The sequence below is a fragment of the Euprymna scolopes genome, chromosome 4 (assembly GCF_053919585.1).
Source record: "Euprymna scolopes isolate OS-2025 chromosome 4, ASM5391958v1, whole genome shotgun sequence".
Classification (NCBI taxonomy): Eukaryota; Metazoa; Mollusca; class Cephalopoda; order Sepiida; family Sepiolidae; genus Euprymna; species Euprymna scolopes.
The window spans coordinates 175,719,905-175,739,506 of NC_136485.1; the positions used below are offsets into that span (position 1 = coordinate 175,719,905).

A 19,602-nucleotide genomic window follows, 5' to 3' on the forward strand; every position below is an offset into this window, starting at 1 on the left:
TGTGAATATATACTGCTGTTAAGTACTCCCTTGCCTCTAAAATTGTAAGATATGAATTGATAATTATCTTGGATTAATAATTTCTATTATTTGGAAAATTATGTCTTGCCAGCAGTTTTATATGGCCTCGATTGTATCGTATGGACTAAACAACTAATCGCATTGACGTATTCAAAATCATGTAATGCGTTTCATTATAGAACATTGCTTAATTGAAAAAAACAAAACACTCACCCTCCGTCAAACTACTTCTCTACTCCTATTTGATAAAATCAAGAGTAAAACCCTTAAACTTTTTGGCCATGTTAAACGATCAACTACTGGTCTGTCAAACGATCAACTACTGGTCTGTCAAAGTTATGCTTTGAGGATATGTTAGAAGGCAAAATAGGCAGAGGAAAACCAAGGAGAAAATGTTTTTGATCGGACATCTCTCAACAGTAGGGCATCACGTGGGTTCGCAATCCGCACCAGAAATAGAAGATGTGACTCATGATGATGATTCTGATTATTCGGATTACTGTTCTTATCCAGAGCATCATCTTCACAACATTTCAGCTAATGTTTTATATTCTGTAACTATTCCAGAGTTTGACAGAAAGATTCTCTCAAGTTCAAAAATTTACTTGAAGAAGGTCAGATACTAGACCAGTCGATACATTGTGAAAATAATATTCAAGATGAGAACAGTAGCCAAAAAAATGAATAAGCAATCCCTATCTCAAAGTTTCAAATATACAAATTATTTTCTTTAAATTATACAATATTTAAAATTAGTTAACTAAAAAAAAAAACCTAAAAAAACAGAAGTGATTGAACATCTCTTTTTGACCCCTTTAAGGTCACAACAGTAAGATGAGAGGGTATTTAAATTTAGGAAAAAATGTCTAAAAGTTTTCCCAGAGCTCAACAGAAAGTCTCTACGGAGCAGGACAGAAAGATTCTCCAGACCTCGACAGAAAGATTCTCCAGACCTTGGCAAGATATATCGGAAGATAGTTGGATGCTACATTGGTTGAAACATTATGCAAATAACACTCAAGATGAGAACAGTGATCTGAAGAATCCAAATATGAATTACTTGTCTTAATTCTTTTTTTCTTTAAAGGCCATGATAGTTAGATACGAGTCCATTTAAATGTAGAAAAAAAAAGTCCAACTAAAATCTGATATTTAATAGAAGCAGTAAACTAGAATTATGCCCATTAGAAAAACGAGTTGTTGCTGAAGTTGCGCTGTATTTTAACCGACTTGCCGATAAATGTCAGCACTTACACTCGAGAATGAAAGAGAAAAAAAAGTTTCAATATACATTTTTTTTTTAAGTTCAAATAACACAAATTAAAATAACTGCTTTTTCTGCTGTCTTAAAACAAATGTCTCTGCCCGAGGTAATAAACCATTAGAAAGCAAACTTTTGGGGGATTTTTGTATTAATAAAACCTCCACGATTTTGCATGTCTACATGTGTTTCTCGTCTATACGCAACTTTGACACACGTTGAAAATTTTTATTTATTATTAATCAAATATTAGAATTAATAAAATAACTGAAAATTAAAACAAATTCTTATAAATCCTATCAAAAATTTAAAAATCTGTAAATAAGATTATATTTTCCGTTATTTTTCTCTAAGCTCACCACCCGCCCAACAATACGTCGACGTAGAGAATAAAGCTGGGTAAATACAACTAATTTTAAAATCATGAACACCACATTAATCATTTTTTATTATTTTTTCATTTTGTTTTTATTTGTTCTTTCGCACTTACCATTTCTGTCTTTCTTTCAATGAAGAGCTGTGTCCGAGGCATGAAATAGACATCAAGGTCACCTTCATTGGACATTTTCTGGTTTCTCTGTCTTCTGGGTGGCCAGAGAGGAGAATGTTCAGTAGTAGTAGTATTTTATGATTAAAAAAAAAAAACGTTGGGTTACTAGGTGCCTTTGATAAGTTTCCAGACATTTTTTGTACAGGCATTTAAAATTGTCATAGACTCTTGAAAATTCAGTATGTTATTTATCTCCATTTTATGAGATGACTGATCAATTTTAATGATTTCAGGTTCAAATGAACAGCTACAGCAAGAATTGGAACACACCCTACTAAAGCCCGATTACTGAAGTCTGATTATCACAGCTGGTGAATTTCAAAAATGCAATTTGGACTTGACACTATAGAAGAATAATATGCAATAAAATTGTGTTTTGAACTTAGAAACAATTCCACAAAAATGTATGGAGTGCTTCAGACTGCTTTTGGACCATCTTGCATGAATCAAGCATCAATTTTTGAGTGGCATAAGAGATTCAAGGAAGGCAGACTATTTTGTACCAGCATTTAAATTTGTTATAGACTCTTGAAAATTCAGTATGTTATTTCTTGGTCTAATTGAAAACCGATTTAATTTGTAAATATCAAGATCAAGGTTGCAAAAAGATGAATGTCACTTTTAGTTAAAACTTTGGTTCTTCCATTGTACATATTCACTATATGGCCCATATTGTAGTTAATGAAGTCCCACATTTTATATGACCATGATAGTGAAAAAAAAAAAATGCTGAGCGCAATCCAACTTGACAGAATTTTAACTTCAGATTTTTCAAAATTTCATGTATGGATCCAATTCTCTTTGATATTAACCACCATGCAAAATTCAAGCCTAATAAGTTAAATAGCTTTAAGTTATCAATGTTTCCTTAGCATAATTTCAGAAATACTGTAGAAAATATGGTGAACTAAAGATCACAGAAAATTTTGGCTCATCCTTATGTTGTCAGGTGGAGATAAGCCGTCTTATTTTCTTATTTTACTTTCTAATAGTTTTCTTTGAATCTTTGTCGTCTTTGGAGGAAATGAATTTAAAGATCAAAATAACTGTGTATTTTATCATGCCAGTGTTATCCTAAAAGATAAGTGTTGCGGCTCGATAAGGGTCCGGAAGAAAGAAAAGTCAAAATTTAGTGGAAACACTATATATATTGAACAAAAAAATAAATATAAAAAATAATGAACATATATCGAAGGCAATGGCAGAAACCTGAGAGGAGACCTACAGTCTGTAGTGGAATAGGGACAAAAATGGATGGTAACATTCAATGCTGCTAAGACTAAACTTCTTTCCTTTAATAATTACAAGAAACCTTCTCTACCACTAATGGTCATGACTAATGATACATTACATGAAAGTACTTTGTTCAAATTATTTGGTTTAACATTCACAGGGAACATAAGTTAGAACAGATACATCGAGGGTATTGCCAAGGCTGCTGCAAAGAAGGTGGGCTCTCTCTCTCTACCATGCTAGAAAGTTATTTATGCCTGAGAGTGTCCTGTACTTCTGCAAGGCCACTATTCACCCATGTATGGAATATTGTTGCCACATTTGGGCAAGTACATCTGCTACTAGTTTCTCACTTTTAGACAGGGTTAAAAAGGTTTAATAGGTTTCGAAATGTCAGCTAAGCTTTGATCCAGCGACGAAATGTGTTCTACCCATTTTACAAGTATTTTAATGATAGGTACTCTGACGAACCCCCTCTATGTAAATACCCCTAACAAACCAGACAAGCAGCAAAATCCCACCCCTACACAGATCTCCAGATGTAAGAAAACCTTCTACTCTGTTTCTAGGACTGCTAGACTTTGCAATTCTCTTCTGGGTTCCTGCTCCCCTGACTGTACTGACATGCAGAAGTTCAAGGGTAAGACATCTTGCTGCTCAACTTCCTACATAGTATCTCTGTAAATTATGTCCCAGATAGTAGCCCCCTACATCAAAGTAGCATGGTGCCTTGTTTGGGGTGAAAATGCAATTTACAAAAAATAAATCAATAAATAAAATTAAGAGTGATTATAAGTCAGTCCGACTACCAAGTATGCATAATTGGCGCATAACACTGAAAGACACATTCTTTTTTATAGTAAGTGAAAAAGTTCATTATTATCGGTAACGTAGGTACCACAACAAATAAGTCCGTAAAAATAAAATCGGGCCTCGACGAAAATAAATGTGGAAAATGTTTTATTTTTTGATTGTAATACACACATTTATTTGATTTATCAAGAACAAAGTCTTAAAAAAAAATCAACATTAAAAATCGTATTTAATGTAAGGTAAATTATTAAGAAATCCCATCAAGAAATTTCTCCATTTCACTTATTATTTCATACTTCCTTTAATTAAATTTATTGTTTTTTATATTTTTTTTTTATTACCACAAATAGTATTTACTTCAGCTTAAAGTATTCTGGATGCTTCTTCAACAAAATAATTTAAATGTAAGGTGAACAAGCACTTTGTTGCCTAACTCCCCACCAAGGTTGCCACCTCATTATAGTAGTTCCTTATGCATCAGTGTTTGGGATAAATAATCAGAAAAAATATATTTAACAAAGCTGTGAACAGAAAATTTCTCTTGAAATAGTATCTTCCTCTTATACAGGAGGGTCCATTAAAAAAGTCTCTAATCTAATCACTTTTAGTCTCGAATTAACAATAAAGACCAAATTCTTGTCCCATCACTACAATGTTGCATCCGTGTGCCTATTTTACAAGTACTTTAATAGAATGTGCTCTGATGAAATCATACTACTTCTGCCTCCTCTATGTTCATACTCCCGACTAAACCATTAGGCAGCAAAATCCCACCCTTTCACTGTTGAGGTCCTTAAATATCAGAAACCTACTCTAATAGTTTCTTTTCTTAAACCGCTAGATTTTGGAATTCCCTCCCTATACTAACCTGCAAAAGTTTAAATGTAATGTGAACAGATATCTTGCTGCTGAACTCCCCACTGTCCCGTTAGACAGGACCCGAAATAGTAGCCCCTTACATTCCAAGTGACAATACGTCTTGTTTGAGATGAAAAAAAGTTTTCTAATATCATGGAAAATAAAATTTGGTTCCAGAAACACAAAACTAATGAAAAATCTGCATGATGCAAATACCAGTGACGAAATGAAATCATATTCCAAAAATCAAATAAATTAATCAAGTAGTTTCATTTTGTTTTATAAAGAATATCATTCTTAAGCAATTAATAAGAATTTATATTATCTGTATTCTTCAAACTATTGTTCTCATCTTGAACATCATTTTCACATCTCAGTTCATGTAACCTCCTCAAGGATCCGTAGCTCGGTGGTTAGAGTACTTGGAAAAATTCAGATGTAAAAATTACATTCTTCTGAAGGCTCAATCCTCAGTGGGGGCGACTGAAAAACAATTGTGAATTACTTAGGACCTTTATCCAGTTATGACTGATGAAACAAGAGCATGCTTACCCCCCTCCCCCAATGTATTAAATAAAATTTGTGGCGATTCACAAGTTGAATAGAAAGATTCCTCATTGACAAGATACACTTGAAGACGGTCGAAGTAGTCTGAAGAATCCAAATAACCAATCCTCATCTAAAAAATTCAGAAACAAAATCATGGGAATTAGTAGGCATTGCAAAATATATTTCGTAAGTTTGAAATACGTTGAGGTAGTTTGCTTTTTTATTTTTTTTATTTTTTAGATTGTTTTCAAAATGGGGGACATAACAGCCGTTCTCCAGTTCTTCATAAAATCTGATTTTATTTAAAAATAAAACTACTTGATCAATATATGTGATTTTTGGAATATGATAATTTCATTTCATCAGGGATACATACATCATACAGATTTTTCTTTATTTTTGTTTTTTAATATAGGGGGAATTCTGGACAAGCACCTAAAATTTATATCATATCCTTTGCTGAACAAAATTGTCTGAGGTTATAGAGACAAAGATCAAAATGAAGGAAGTTGGCTTTTACCAAGAATGCAGAAGTATTTTGTAACAATGGTGCAAGTTTTGGATGACAAAAGCCTGTCATTAATAAGTGATGAGATGGGGGGGGGGACAATGAAAAACAAGCAATGAAAATGTAAAACGCATTTTATATTTTCCCTTCACACAATTTAAAGCTTGCATTTCATTTTGGTGGATGTTTAAATTCACCCTCTATTAAAAAAAAACAAAAATACAGAAAAATCTTTATAGTGTACGCACTAGCAATGGAACGAGGATATCATATACCAAAATTCATATCAATTAATCAAATAGTTTTATTTTAGTTAAAAAAAATAATTTTTAAACAATTTAAAGCGATTAATAAGAAATCGTATGCATTACGAGGCTGATCTTGCAAGTTTTAATTGTTAAGTTATCTCCCCTTGCTTCTTCAAGATGGTGACGTGATACCGTCTCTTTGCTTACTTATAAAATCTGATTCTCTTCTTTAAAAAATATTTGATAGATTCCTATGATTTTTGGAATATGATATTTTCGTTTAGTCATGGGTACATACATCATACAGATTTAAAAAAATGTTGTTTTTTTAATAGCAGGGGGCGTGGGGGGGGGGAAGGATTCTGGACAATAACTTCCATTTCCTTTCATATCATCTATAATATAAATCTCACCTGTCTGTTTAAATGTTTGTATGTTTTGCAAAATCTTTTGACAGAGGCAACGGATCCTGACAAGATTTGTATCATTTTGAAGCTCGACATCTCAGACGACAAATATTAAAAATTGGCCAAAAACATTAATTCTTTCCTCCTAAACTTGGCCGTTTTGTACAATGAGGGGTCTATTTTTTTTCGCCAACATTTTAGCAAGTCATCATTACCATTGGATTGACTTCGGTTAATTTCAATGCTTTTGACTCCCGGTTGCATCATGGAGACATCAGCTAAGACGTCAGATTTTCTTTTACTTTCTTTTTCACCTTTGTGGCACAGGTTCGAGCCTACCTACCTACCTACTACTACTTTTTTTTTTTTTTTTTTTTGCTCAACACACACCTCCAAACACCCGGGCAACGCCAGGCACCCAAGCTAGTTTTACAATAAAGACAATCCTTCAAACTTAACACTGATTCTTTTAATTGATTGAATGAAGACAAAAACTAATTTTACGCATTGTGACGGCACTCATTAATGAATAATTATTTTTGATTATACAAACACTAGTCATACGTCGTTAAATTCATAGAATTAATTTTAGGTTAAATTACCAAATAGAATGAATCTCCCACCAAAAATACCACTCATAAAATTGTTTATGAAATTCACAATCCTTTCTGCAGTTCAACCATATTTGGTACAGATAAACTTTACTCTATGCCTGATCTGTCCACCAAGTTTCAGTAATGAAAATCCAACAGTTTTTGTTTTATCATCATTGAATAACATACTCTGAATGTGCATCTATGCATTGCAAGTAAACCTGGATGTGATTGATTTGGGCTGTGATGATCCTCCTCGGATCAGGAATAATCTGGGGATTGTCTTGATAGACATTCTTTCAGATAATCTCACAGATAAAAAGGTCCGATGAGTGTGAAGCTCATTCAAAATAACGCCTCCTACTGATGAGACAATCACTAAAGTGTCCCTACAGCCATTCCATCGAATCATTTAAAGTGTATCATCGAGTTGTAATTACAGTTCATCCCTCACAACACTTCTTCAAATTGCCCCAAACGTCTTAACAACAACTAGGTGGTGCTAACCATTGGACATTCATAAAATCGTGGATTGCAGAACGGATAGTGGATTTTATTAACGACTCCATGGGTGGCATTTTCGTCCAAATTTATTTTTCACATCAGTACTTTATATATCAGGTACAATATAAAATTAATAGAGAATTGGCTCTATAATAATCAATACTAGCAGGGCTCATGTACCAACGTTGCTCGATGGAAGTATGACAGAAAGCCATAAAAGATTCAGTAAAGCCCTTCCTGAAAAAAAACTAAACTACAGCTGCCAGCCCTGGAAAATAGCAGGCACTGGCAGCCATGGCCAAAATGAAGTCATTTGGGTTCCACTGTCGGGCACTGTCAGGTAGCAGTAGTCACTGGCTGTTACTGTCATCACTGGGGTTTACTGGCATTTAGTGTTGGTTTGGGAGTGATTACTTGTGGTGACTTTACAACTGCCAGTCACTGGTGATTATGATCAGTGTCAGTCTCCAAAGGACTGCTCTGAACTAAAATCGTTTGTCTTCAATTTTTAGGCCTTGTTGGGTACTGGCATGCACTGGATACCTGTGGTGAGCAATGATGGTCACTGGCCATTAGTGCTGCTTTGAGGCTCTTACTTGTATTTATTGCTGGACATTGACTGCCTTTCCAACTGTTTTGTCAGCTCCCAACGTTCTGTGTCAGCTATGACCAATATTGGCTTCAATTGGAACGCTCTGAAATCAAATTGTCAGTCTCCTAAGGCAAGTACTGGTGGTCATTGTCAGTCACTAACGATCATGACTAATGTCGGGCTCCATTATACTGCTCTGAAATGAAATGGCCTGTCTTCAATATTCATGTACTGTCATCTAGTGGCGGACACTGATGGTTATGACTGTGATTTTCAGGTGATTACAGCCACTTCTGAACAAGAGCGAAGTGTATTCAATTATCAGGCACTACCACCAAGTGGTGGGCTGCATCTGTTTTAAGTTGGCTACTGTCACTTCACAGTACTGGCCGCCGCTGTCGAGAGCTACTGTTTCGAGTCAAATACTGCTGTTCCTAGGTGGTAATTGCTGTTTTGATGTAATTACTTGTGGGTAGTGGGGTTTACCCATGGTCACTGGCGGTCAGAGTTGGGCAGTGGTGGGTATCTACTGTTTTTACCATTGTTGTTCACTGGCCATGACAGTCATTCAAAGGTGGGCATGACCAATGGGGTTTTGTTCCAAACCTGCACAAAACAAGGAGCACCTTGTACTTATGCAGAATACAGATCATCCTATTTGTTAGTTATGATGATAAATTTAAATGTAATCGTGTTAGTGTATGAAAACGTTATTTGAAGTCCATAATAATGAACAACATCTGTCATTATTTTAGTATGGTTTGTATTCTGCATAATTATGCATTTGGAAAGGAAATAGGACAATGGTAAAAAAAAACAAAAAAAACTAAAACTAAGAAAAAATTACAAAACCTGAAAAAAAGTTCAAAATTAGAAAAGATTGCATAAAAATATTTAATTTGGTAAAAGCAAATAAAAAGTGACAAAAACTGTAATTCCGTTGCGCAAAAGTAAACAAATCCTGCGGAGAAATTGTTCTAGAATGAGGAAGAATAAAGAAAAAAAGAATTACGAAACATGGATAAAAAGTTGAAAAAATTAGAAGCTTAAATAAGATTTTGTTTGTTAAAATCAGATTGAAAGTGAAAAGTAAACAAATCTGAAGAGAAATCCTTCTAGACTGAGGTAAATGTTGTTAGGATGTGTGAGTTACGCAAAAGAATAAAGTTAAAAAGCAATTATTAATGAAAAGAGTTTTTGAACATAACTATTGAAAATGGAGTTTTACTAAAGTTTCAAAGTTAGATTTATTGTGAAAAAGGTCAACCAGAAGAGAAATCCTTACAGACTGAGGTAAAAGTTGGTATGATATGCTCGTGATGGAAAACAGTAATGTAGAAAAGTAATTGTTACTGAAATCAATTGAGTTTTGCAAAGAGTTTCAAAAGTAGCAATAAAAAGCTACCTCCTGTGATACGGTTCGACATCTGTGGTTTAGCAAAACAGTTTTCACTCATATCAGCAGTAGTAGTAATGCAAAAAATAAGACGACAGATAAGCAGGATGACGCACACACAGATGCATATAATCTGTCTTGCTCTCTATTTCTCGCTTGGTGCCTCTCTCCCCCTTCCTCTCTCTCCTTAAGAAAAGCGTTTACGTGAATGTTAATCCAACAATTGGATGAAAGGCACTGATTTTCTGAATGAATAAAATGCAGTGGTCATGTTGAATGTAATGAAGAAGCACTCTAGTCTTCGATAAATATAAAACATGGAATGACGGATTATGTCTGTTCGGCTAATGAAAGTGTTGTTATAAGTAGACATGAAACTAACAGAGAGCGTTCAGCAATTTCCAAGGCAATGTAATGTGCATAAATGTTAGGTAGAAGCAGGTAATGGCCAAACAAAATAATTACAGTGAATCACGATAAGCATATACATTGAAATAGAATAAATATCCCTTCTGACTAATCCAACATAGCAAAATTTCCTGCCTTTACTGTAGTGGTCCCCTGATAACAGAAAGTTTTCTACTTTAATAGTTTCTTCCCTCAGATTGCTAAACATAAAATCCCTCTCCTGTTTCCTGCTTTTGACCGTATTAACATGTAGAAATTTAAATGTAATGTAAACAAATCTCACTGCTTAACTCCTTATATAGTGTGTGCCTGTAATTGTGATCCCTAATTCACAGTAACCCATTGTGTCTCAGTGGCAGTGTTTGGATAAAAATATAAAAATTTCAAGAGAATTCTAAGAAAAAAAAAATTATTTGCAAGTTTTTAATGTTTACTGTTAGGAACACTTGAATTTTTTTTTTTTCTTTACGTATTTTTTTTTTTTTTTAAGCTGTAAGAACTTAAAGGCAAGATAAACATTTTGTTAGAATTAGGGTTAACCATATTAAATTTGTGCTTGACTAAAAACTAATTTTTTTTTCTCCAATTTATTAAAAGTCATCTATTTCGAGTTTTATCAGTTAAGTGTGTTATCGCATTTTCATTGGGTGATAAACTTGATTGGCACTCAGCATATTCCGAGCACGAGCCAACATTTGCGGAAATCCGGTGCACTACATGCAAATGTACTGAAGGAAGAGAGAGGGGAAGAAAGCATACATTAAATTTTGATATGGAAAACATCACCATACAGAAATGATTGGTTCCCAAGTATGACACTAATAACTTGTTCTGGATACCCTTGAGCAAAGTGTAATCCCACTACACAAAAATTCATCTTTTCAAGTTACTTCTTTATTTCAATCTATCTTGATATGACACAAAACTGTATCGAGAGTAAAATTCAAATTTCAAAATTTGGGAGATTGCAGAGTCACTCATAGGTCCACTCTGATCCAAAGAGATAATACTTGTCAGAGTCCCATTTATGAGTTAAATAGAATCTATCGTTTATAGCCTGAGTATTTATACAATACTGGCAGAGTGACCTAACGTTCCATATTTTTATTGTCATCGAAATCCGTGAAATTAACCATTTTCCAATAAAAATAGATTGATTGCCTGCTCTAGCCAGGGACCCATTGTAGTGCACCAGGAGAAAGTCACTGTGAGAGGCATGTGCGCTAAGTTCACAATACTTTGTAGTCTACATTGCATTGAAGAAAAACTGCTGTTGATTTTATAAAATTATTTTTTATATATAATAAATGGAATTAAAGTTTAAAATGAAAACGTCAAGTATCATACTTCAGTCATGCTTTAAACAAAAGCATTCATTTCGAAAACGCCCCTGTCATATCAAAGAACCTACTGTAGATTTTATATGTCGAGCCTTTCAGCTTGTGTGGTAATAAAACTTCTCAAATTCACTTGTGATGTTAGGCTGTGTAAGGTGTTAACTTTGGTCAAAATTGCTTGTACCTTCTTTCATAAGATTATTTTGATTATCGATATGTTTCAAAGACATTCCAATACAGAACCTATACAAGAACACTGCCAAACACAAAGTACCTTTGTGTGAGATTTCATAAAAAATTGTCCCAGCCGTTTTCGAGTCCATAAGGAACAGACACAAAGTTCCTTTTATATAACAGTAGAAATACCACAAAGTATAAAAATTGATCTACAAACCATTCATAAACAAAGTTTGTTTTTAGTTTGTGAAGATTGTAAAAAAATTTTTTTACCCAAATGATTGGACTATATTAAATAACCCCTGAAAATGTTTGATATGCCGTAAAACAAACCTATTTAAAGATATTAAAAACTAATAAACTTTACTAAAACTTTACATAAAATAACCACAAAAAGGGTTGATTTTCCATCAAACAAATCAAACGCTGAAAAACACAGATACTGAAAAGTTCGAAGACAGATCAGAAAACAAAATAAAACATAAATAACAATGTTAATAGCTGGAAGGAAGAAAAGAAAAGAGAGAAGAAATTTGTATTGAATAAAAAAAAAAAAAATTGATTAAGCTTCTTTTTTTTTTTAAAATGGAGGTTGCCATTTCTGTTTTCTTTTAAGAAAAGAATTCCAGCTATAAGTGACTGCACAAACTCATAAATCAATCGTGATCATTTGGATTTTAGTAAAGTACATTTGAAAAAAAAAAAATTTTTTTTCTTTAGTAAATTGCCTCATAAGATTTTCAATTTTTTTCAATTTTTATTCAATATAGAATAAATTAATTGATTAAATCTTATGCATTAAAAAAACAAAAAAACTTAAAAGACCTCATTATTGTTGTTAAAAATATTTTTAAAAAAAGCAAAAGTGAACGTTAGATTTTATTCACTCACATATTTAGATAGCCCCATTTCAGCTCGCCATTTGTGGTTTGTTAACATCAGTTGTCTATTTTGTCTATCCACCTGACAAATATGAGCGAGAGAAGAAGTCACTAAAAATAGAACAACGTGACTCGATCAACCAAAATATGACTTGCATTCATATTATGCATACCTCTTCACGGGAAAGTAGAAGAGTGTAAAAACTGTATGCAACACTTTTTTTCAACTCTCCTTCATTCCCATCCGTGTGGAAATTTTTTCAATTGCCTTAAGAAAAAATAAAAATAAAAACAATCAACAGCTGTAAAGAAAAAAGGTAAAATAAGTTTTACAACATCAACCATTTTCAGGTTATTTAATGCTGAATCTGGTCATTTTAGTAAAAGTTTTATGCTTCAAATTCATTATATCTTCAAATATTTATTCATTGTGTTTGGTTTGGTGGTTTTGTTTTACTGCATTTCAAACCTTTTCAGGTTATGTAATGCTGAATCTAGTTATTTGGGCTTTGCAGGACATAACTGAGTTTTGCAGGGAGGGGGGAGATCAATGTTTGGTGCATTTTAGGTCAGAAAGCCAATATTTTCAGACAGCCTGACCTGGTAGGACTAAATAAAAAGAATTTTTTAAATGCAATGTGGGAAATATTTCTGTCGCATCCTGTATAAGATTTTAAAAATTATCAGTTTTATCGATTTGATAAATTCAAACAAATAATTGATTTGAAAGATTTCATTTTGTATTATACTTTAGACAAATTCAAAAAAGTCTCATTATATATATATATATATATATATAGAGAAAATAAAAAAGGAACAAACCGTATTATGTGTTCACCAACGTTTCGTCTTTATTTCGAGACTTCCTCTGGGTGAATGAGATTAAGAAACCAAAAAATATACCAGTACAAAAAATATTTGAAAAAGTTTCACGTGCACAGTGTGACGCAGTTCTATTTAAGAGAAACGGAAAAACTGATGTTGGAAATTCAAAAAGGAAGGGGGGCTGGCGCTGTTAAAGAGAAAGGAAATTTTAGTGACGTCATATAGTCGTTAATTTAATTTTAAAACTATGAACGCAAGTTTATATTCTTATTGGGAAAAAGATATATCTGTTGAAATTTAAATATAAGTTTGTAACAGTAATGAAATTAGTGTTTTTTATGTAATTTATTGATTGAGATTATGTGTTAATTATTACAGGGGGTGTTTGAATGGTGTGAGAAAGTTAACCTGTGTCTTTCTCACACCATTCAAACACCCCCTGTAATAATTAACACATAATCTCAATCAATAAATTACATAAAAAACACTAATTTCATTACTGTTACAAACTTATATTTAAATTTCAACAGATATATCTTTTTCCCAATAAGAATATAAACTTGCGTTCATAGTTTTAAAATTAAATTAACGACTATATGACGTCACTAAAATTTCCTTTCTCTTTAACAGCGCCAGCCCCCCTTCCTTTTTGAATTTCCAACATCAGTTTTTCCGTTTCTCTTAAATAGAACTGCGTCACACTGTGCACGTGAAACTTTTTCAAATATTTTTTGTACTGGTATATTTTTTGGTTTCTTAATCTCATTCACCCAGAGGAAGTCTCGAAATAAAGACGAAACGTTGGTGAACACATAATACGGTTTGTTCCTTTTTTATTTTCTCTATTTTGTCGGAATACTATTTCCATTATTTTCATCATATATATATATATATAAAGTGAAATTGTATGTGTGTGTGTGTGTGTGTACATTGCCCTACCAAACTACTCTGTCAATTTTTAGTCTACAGCCTCGAAATTTGGCATTTGGGAAAATCTTTTTAATCGGTTTTCGGACAGAAATTTGGCTGTCAGGGTGTCAAAGTTCAATGATTTGACCTTTGAAAACTCTACCAAACTTCTCCGCCAATTTTGGGTCTAAACACTTGAAATTTTAGATATAGGTTACCTGGACACGAGTCAAACTTTTTAATATATATATATATATATACATACACACACACACACATATATGCACATAAAGTTATGAGCAGTACATAAGGCCCGAGCAAAGCCGGGCTGAACTGCTAGTGTGTGTGTATATATATATATATATATATATATATATATTCAAGGTAGAATTTTTCGTGTTAGCATTGATTAAACGTATGTTGATTTCATATATTTCAATTTTTAAGTGAAGAGGTAGGATTTTGCTGCTTAGTTAAAAAAAATTAAATTTAAGAAGCATAGGCATCCTCCCAATATTATCACCAGAAAAATGAATAACTTTGCAACCAAAGTTAAGAAAAGCTCATACATTTTTGTCCCTACAGACAAAACTAAAAACTACTATACATTGGCAATGCTCTGACTGTTCTAAAATGGTTCTTAAATCTTAAGGGTAAACAAAGATTAAATTTCATTACCTTTGATATAAATAATTACTATTAATGCATCTCCCCAATACTCCTAAATAAGGCATTAATATTTGCCAAAAAACACTGACATTACCAACTTAGAAATAAAACTAATTCTATTGACAAGAAAGTCTTTAATACATTTTGATAGGAAATATTGGACAAGGAAAGATACCCCCAATAATTTCGATATAATAATGGGATCAATATACTCTGCCCAGGTTACAGACTTAGTGGGACTGTTCCTACTGAAAGAGCTTAATATAGAGTTCAACACTTTACAGGGATGACGCATTATTTGTCACACTAGCCAGGCCAAGAATGTACAGCAATACTATCAAGAGACGGCACAAATGTTTCAAAAACTACGGACTGTCCATTATAGTAGACCCCCCCTCAAAAAAAAAAAAAACTTGGAATTTCTTAGACATTTCCCTAAATTTAAATTTTGAATCGTACTCACCCTACATAAACTTAATTTGAACCCGTTATATGTGCATAAGCAATAGAACCATCCAAAATGTTGCAATATTTTTCACTCATAATGATGTATGGTCCCTCACAGTTGGGAGATTCTATTTATAAACGCTGCTGCTAGAAACTGACAAATCAAATTAATTCGCATTCTGATACCAACCAATCAGAAACCTGAATTGCTCCATAAAAATTAAACCTTTTCTTTCCGGGAATAATCTTTTGCACTCTGGCTACAAAATTATAAAGTCAGGAACCTGTACAGAACAGCTGTCCACTGAGAACTCGCCATCTCCAGGACTTGTATAGAACAACTAACCATCGGAAACTGTTCTGAAACTAAACCTGGCTTCCAACTCAAGACAAAATCTATAATTAACTCAATAGTACCTTCCATCTCAAAAAGGATATCAGATCTTTCAGCGGACAAAAGACCTTGAAGCGAACTTCAAGCTTTTACAACAATGCCTTAAGAAACTCTGGATATACAGAAAATATAGAATACAATAAAAAAGACCACATGGGCAACAAGTTAAAATCAGTTAAAACCATAACATGACCTTGAAAACAAGTAACAATAATAGAAGACAATCTATTACAGCCAAAATTAAGCCAATTCAAAAAATTCAATTATGACCTCAAGAAATAAATGTAACTGCCAAAATAAAGTGCCTGCCCACTAAATAACGACTGCATACATAGACATTATATACTATTGCGAGGTAACAATTCCCCACGCATGAAACATACTCTGAAAACATAATAACCAATGACCCCGACATTAATATTCCAAATTCAACAAATCATAGATACTTTATATAACAACCCACAAGACAACTCCTGTAACAATATCCTCATAAACAATTCACAACAAACTCAACATCCATCTGACTCTTCTCCCTTAAAATCACTCAATCCAGAGCCATCCCACTTTAAATACTTTATATACAAATCCAGATAACCTAAATACGCACTGATATAATGAAACTAAAACCCTAACTTATATAAGCGCAACTTCTACATTCACAAAACTAAGAATCTCAAACTGTTCACATTCCTTCAAAAGTGAAAATACATGGAATAAAAAAAAAAACTTAATGCTTAAGAAGATTCCTTACACAATCAAATTGAATATAATAAAAAAAAAGAAAGAAAAAAGCAAAATCATACGCACCAGGATCTAAATAATGTAACCTATTCACCTCTGAAGCAGTTAAAATACGAGGGGTGTGCAATAAGTAATGCCCTTGACCCACTTCCAGTTGTCTGATCTAGCTGAAATTTTGCATGTGCAATGATTTATATCTCTACGGGTTATGTGGCAAATTACAGCTCTGAACTAATTGTGCTTTCTGTTTTACAGGTGTTTGAACTGGGTCAGGTGTGAAATGGAGCCTGTTGAATGTCGAGCAGTGATCCGGTTTTTGTATTTGAAAGGACGCACACCACAAGAGACTTGATGAAATGAAAGAAACTTATACTGATAATGCCCCATGACCTTGTAAAATGCTGACATCGTGAATTCAAACATGGCTGGAAGTCTGTGGAAACAGCTCCCAGACCTGGTCGCCTCCCTTCTGCCATTGATGAGGCATCTGTCCGTCAAGTTAAGGCTGCCATTTGGAAGATCGGTGCATTACTATTCGCCAAATAGCCCAAGATGTCAAGATTAGCACAGGGTCTGTGGAAACTATCATTCATGACCATTTGCATATGCATAAGGTGTCTGCCAGATGGATTCCCAGGTTGCTCACACCATTCCAGAAGTGAGAATTCATAGAGTGCTCGAAGATGAATTTGGAGATGTGCCAAGATGAGTGAAAGTTTTTCAAAAGACTGATTACACAGGGTGAAACCTGGATCCATACTATGATCCAGAGACCAAAGCCCAGTCAATGCAGTGGAAGCACTTGGACTCACCACCTCCAAAAAAGGCAAGGGTGCAGCCCTCCGCTGGTAAGGTCATACTCACAGTCTTCTGGGACCAGGATGGAGTAGTGATGACAGATTTCCTAGCAAAGGGTACCACAATTACAGGAGCCTATTATGCTTCACTTTTGAGGAAATTAAGGGAAGGTATCAAAATCAAGAGGCGGGGCAAGATCAGCAAAGGTATCCTCCTCCTACAGGACAACGCTCTGGTCCACAACTTGCATGTTGCCAGATCAGAAACACGGGCGTGTGGCTATGAAATTCTACACCCTCCTCCCTACTCTCCTGACCTTGCACCCTCTGACTTTCACCTCTTCCCAGCCATGAAGTTGTTTTTGAAAGAAAAGTGTTTCCTAGATGATGCAGCTTTGATTTCTGAAGGCACGTCATGGTTGGAGGACCAACCTTGGGTGTTCTAAAATAATCAGTCTCAAGAGCTGCATCAAACGTTGGGAGAAATGCATAACTCTGGGTGGTTCCTATGTAGAGAAAGACTAATAACTGTGCCAAGTTTCATTGCTCTAATGCTATGGGAAGTGGGTCAGGTGCATTACTTATTGCACGCCCCTCGTAATCAACAATACCAGAAATTAATTGGTATCAAATTGCAAACATAATAAAAAATTTAAATACGGCCAATTTAAAATAACACAGAGTATTCCACTTAAGTCAATAAAAGATAATACCCTTCATACATCACATTATCCCCAAACTCAACCTCTCCATATTTCTTTAATTTACAATCCATTATTATATACTGAAAAACAGCCCAAACAGCTTAATCGACAACCTCTTTCATTAATAAATGCCACATTCATACAGGGTGACTCAAAAAACGAAATGCACGGAGCTAAATGGAGGCCATCTAGAACATATGCTGTAAAACTGAGAAAAAAAAAGACCCTAGTGTCTTGATGTGATGTTTTGAATATAATAAACTAGTTATGATCAAAGTTTCATTTCATTCAGACAAAACACTAAGAAACGGGGCCTAATTAGAGTTGGGACCCGTTTTTTGGGGGGGGTCACCCTGTATCAAACAAAGTACGTCCTTACATCTCACAAGTCATATCCTGGCTATAGAGCGTTACCTTTAATAAACACTATTAAAAGATTATTCAAATGCCTATATACATCCACACCTAACATGATTAAGCCCACCCACTTAACTACACATTTCTATTTGTTCCAATATACTCCTTAATCACCATCCTTGTTAACTTACCTTATCCACAATCTCCTATCGCCCACAAAATTCCCACCCCTGACAAACCCACCCATAATCCCTTAATCAAAACCCTAACAGCAACTGGATGCTATAATCACCTTAAAAAATTCTTATATCCACATCGTTAGCACTACCAATCACCCTTAAACAATTCTACCCCAAGTACTCTAAACTATAATTACTAACACTAAAGACCTAGGAGTACCCTTATGTTTTGGACCCAAAATATATAGCTCATAATTCACCCTCTCTATCACTATTTCACTTGGAGCTTAAATGATTAAGATCATTCGTTTAGGATTTAAAAATATTTTTCCCTTTTTTTTCTATTACTTTTTTATTACACCCTCTCTAACTTTCAACGTTTTTTTTACACGCAACTTATTGCGTCAACAAACACATTTGCAAACCCCCTTTTTTTGACATGCAAAAATTAGTTTATAAACAGACTTCCCCCACCCACTGACACAATCAACTGTTCCGATAAAATACGACACACTTTAATCATTTCAAATTTTTTTTGTATAGAAATCCAGCTGCAGCACTTTTTGAACAAGTTTCCAAAAAAATTAAAATGTGATTTTTCCATTTTTATCCTTTTTTTTTTTTTTTAAAGAGCTTGCAACTTTTATAGATTTTTTTTTTGAAGAGGTCAGTCTTTTCTTTTTTTTTTTCTATGGCGTCGAATGGTTCGGGGTCGCCTGACAAAGTCTCATTGACTGAAACAGATGGCTGTTTGTAGCAACCAAATGTAACTGTTTACCCTCGAATAAATAATAAAAAAAATATTTTGCTCTTGTTATCGAGCACTATCTAACAACCTCATTGTATTCATTAGTCCCTACTTTTGAACATATCAAACCTGAATTTATAATATATATATATATATATATATATATATATATATATATATATATAATACAGCAGGACACATATTTACATAAGGTTTTTTGACAACAGAACTCCGATAAACAAACCTACATATTCAATACATTAAAATTAGTAGAGTAGAGTTCAAATCATGGTAAAGGCAGTTGTTTGTATAGCCACACTGAAGAGCTGCGATACATTTGATACTGCTTATATCTTTTTTGTTCCTGAGTTTATGTATATAAAAATATATTTAATATATATTCCTTATACTATCGTCCATAGAATTTCAGATAACAAGCTCAATGAAGTTATGTTTCTAGCTTCAGAGCATATATATTAGTTCATTGTATATCAAT

At 33.7% G+C, this 19,602-nt stretch overlaps 1 protein-coding gene across 3 annotated transcripts in view; it reads right to left on the reverse strand.

Annotated features, from left to right (window-relative positions):
• Nucleotides 1-19,602, reverse strand: part of LOC145270332 (putative UDP-sugar transporter protein SLC35A4) — a 181,548-nt gene that overhangs the window by 94,381 nt on the left and 67,565 nt on the right. The window contains exon 3 of one of the 3 annotated variants that reach the window (XM_080125985.1): nt 1,773-1,866. The exons of 1 other annotated variant lie outside the window; for it this stretch is intronic. In XM_080125985.1, coding sequence (XP_079982111.1) covers nt 1,773-1,847 — 75 coding nt within the window. In that variant the 5' untranslated portion in view covers nt 1,848-1,866. Of the gene's footprint in view, nt 1-1,772; nt 1,867-12,346; nt 12,419-19,602 lie in introns of all 3 variants that reach the window. One more of the 3 variants, XM_080125982.1, reaches the window with a different exon arrangement.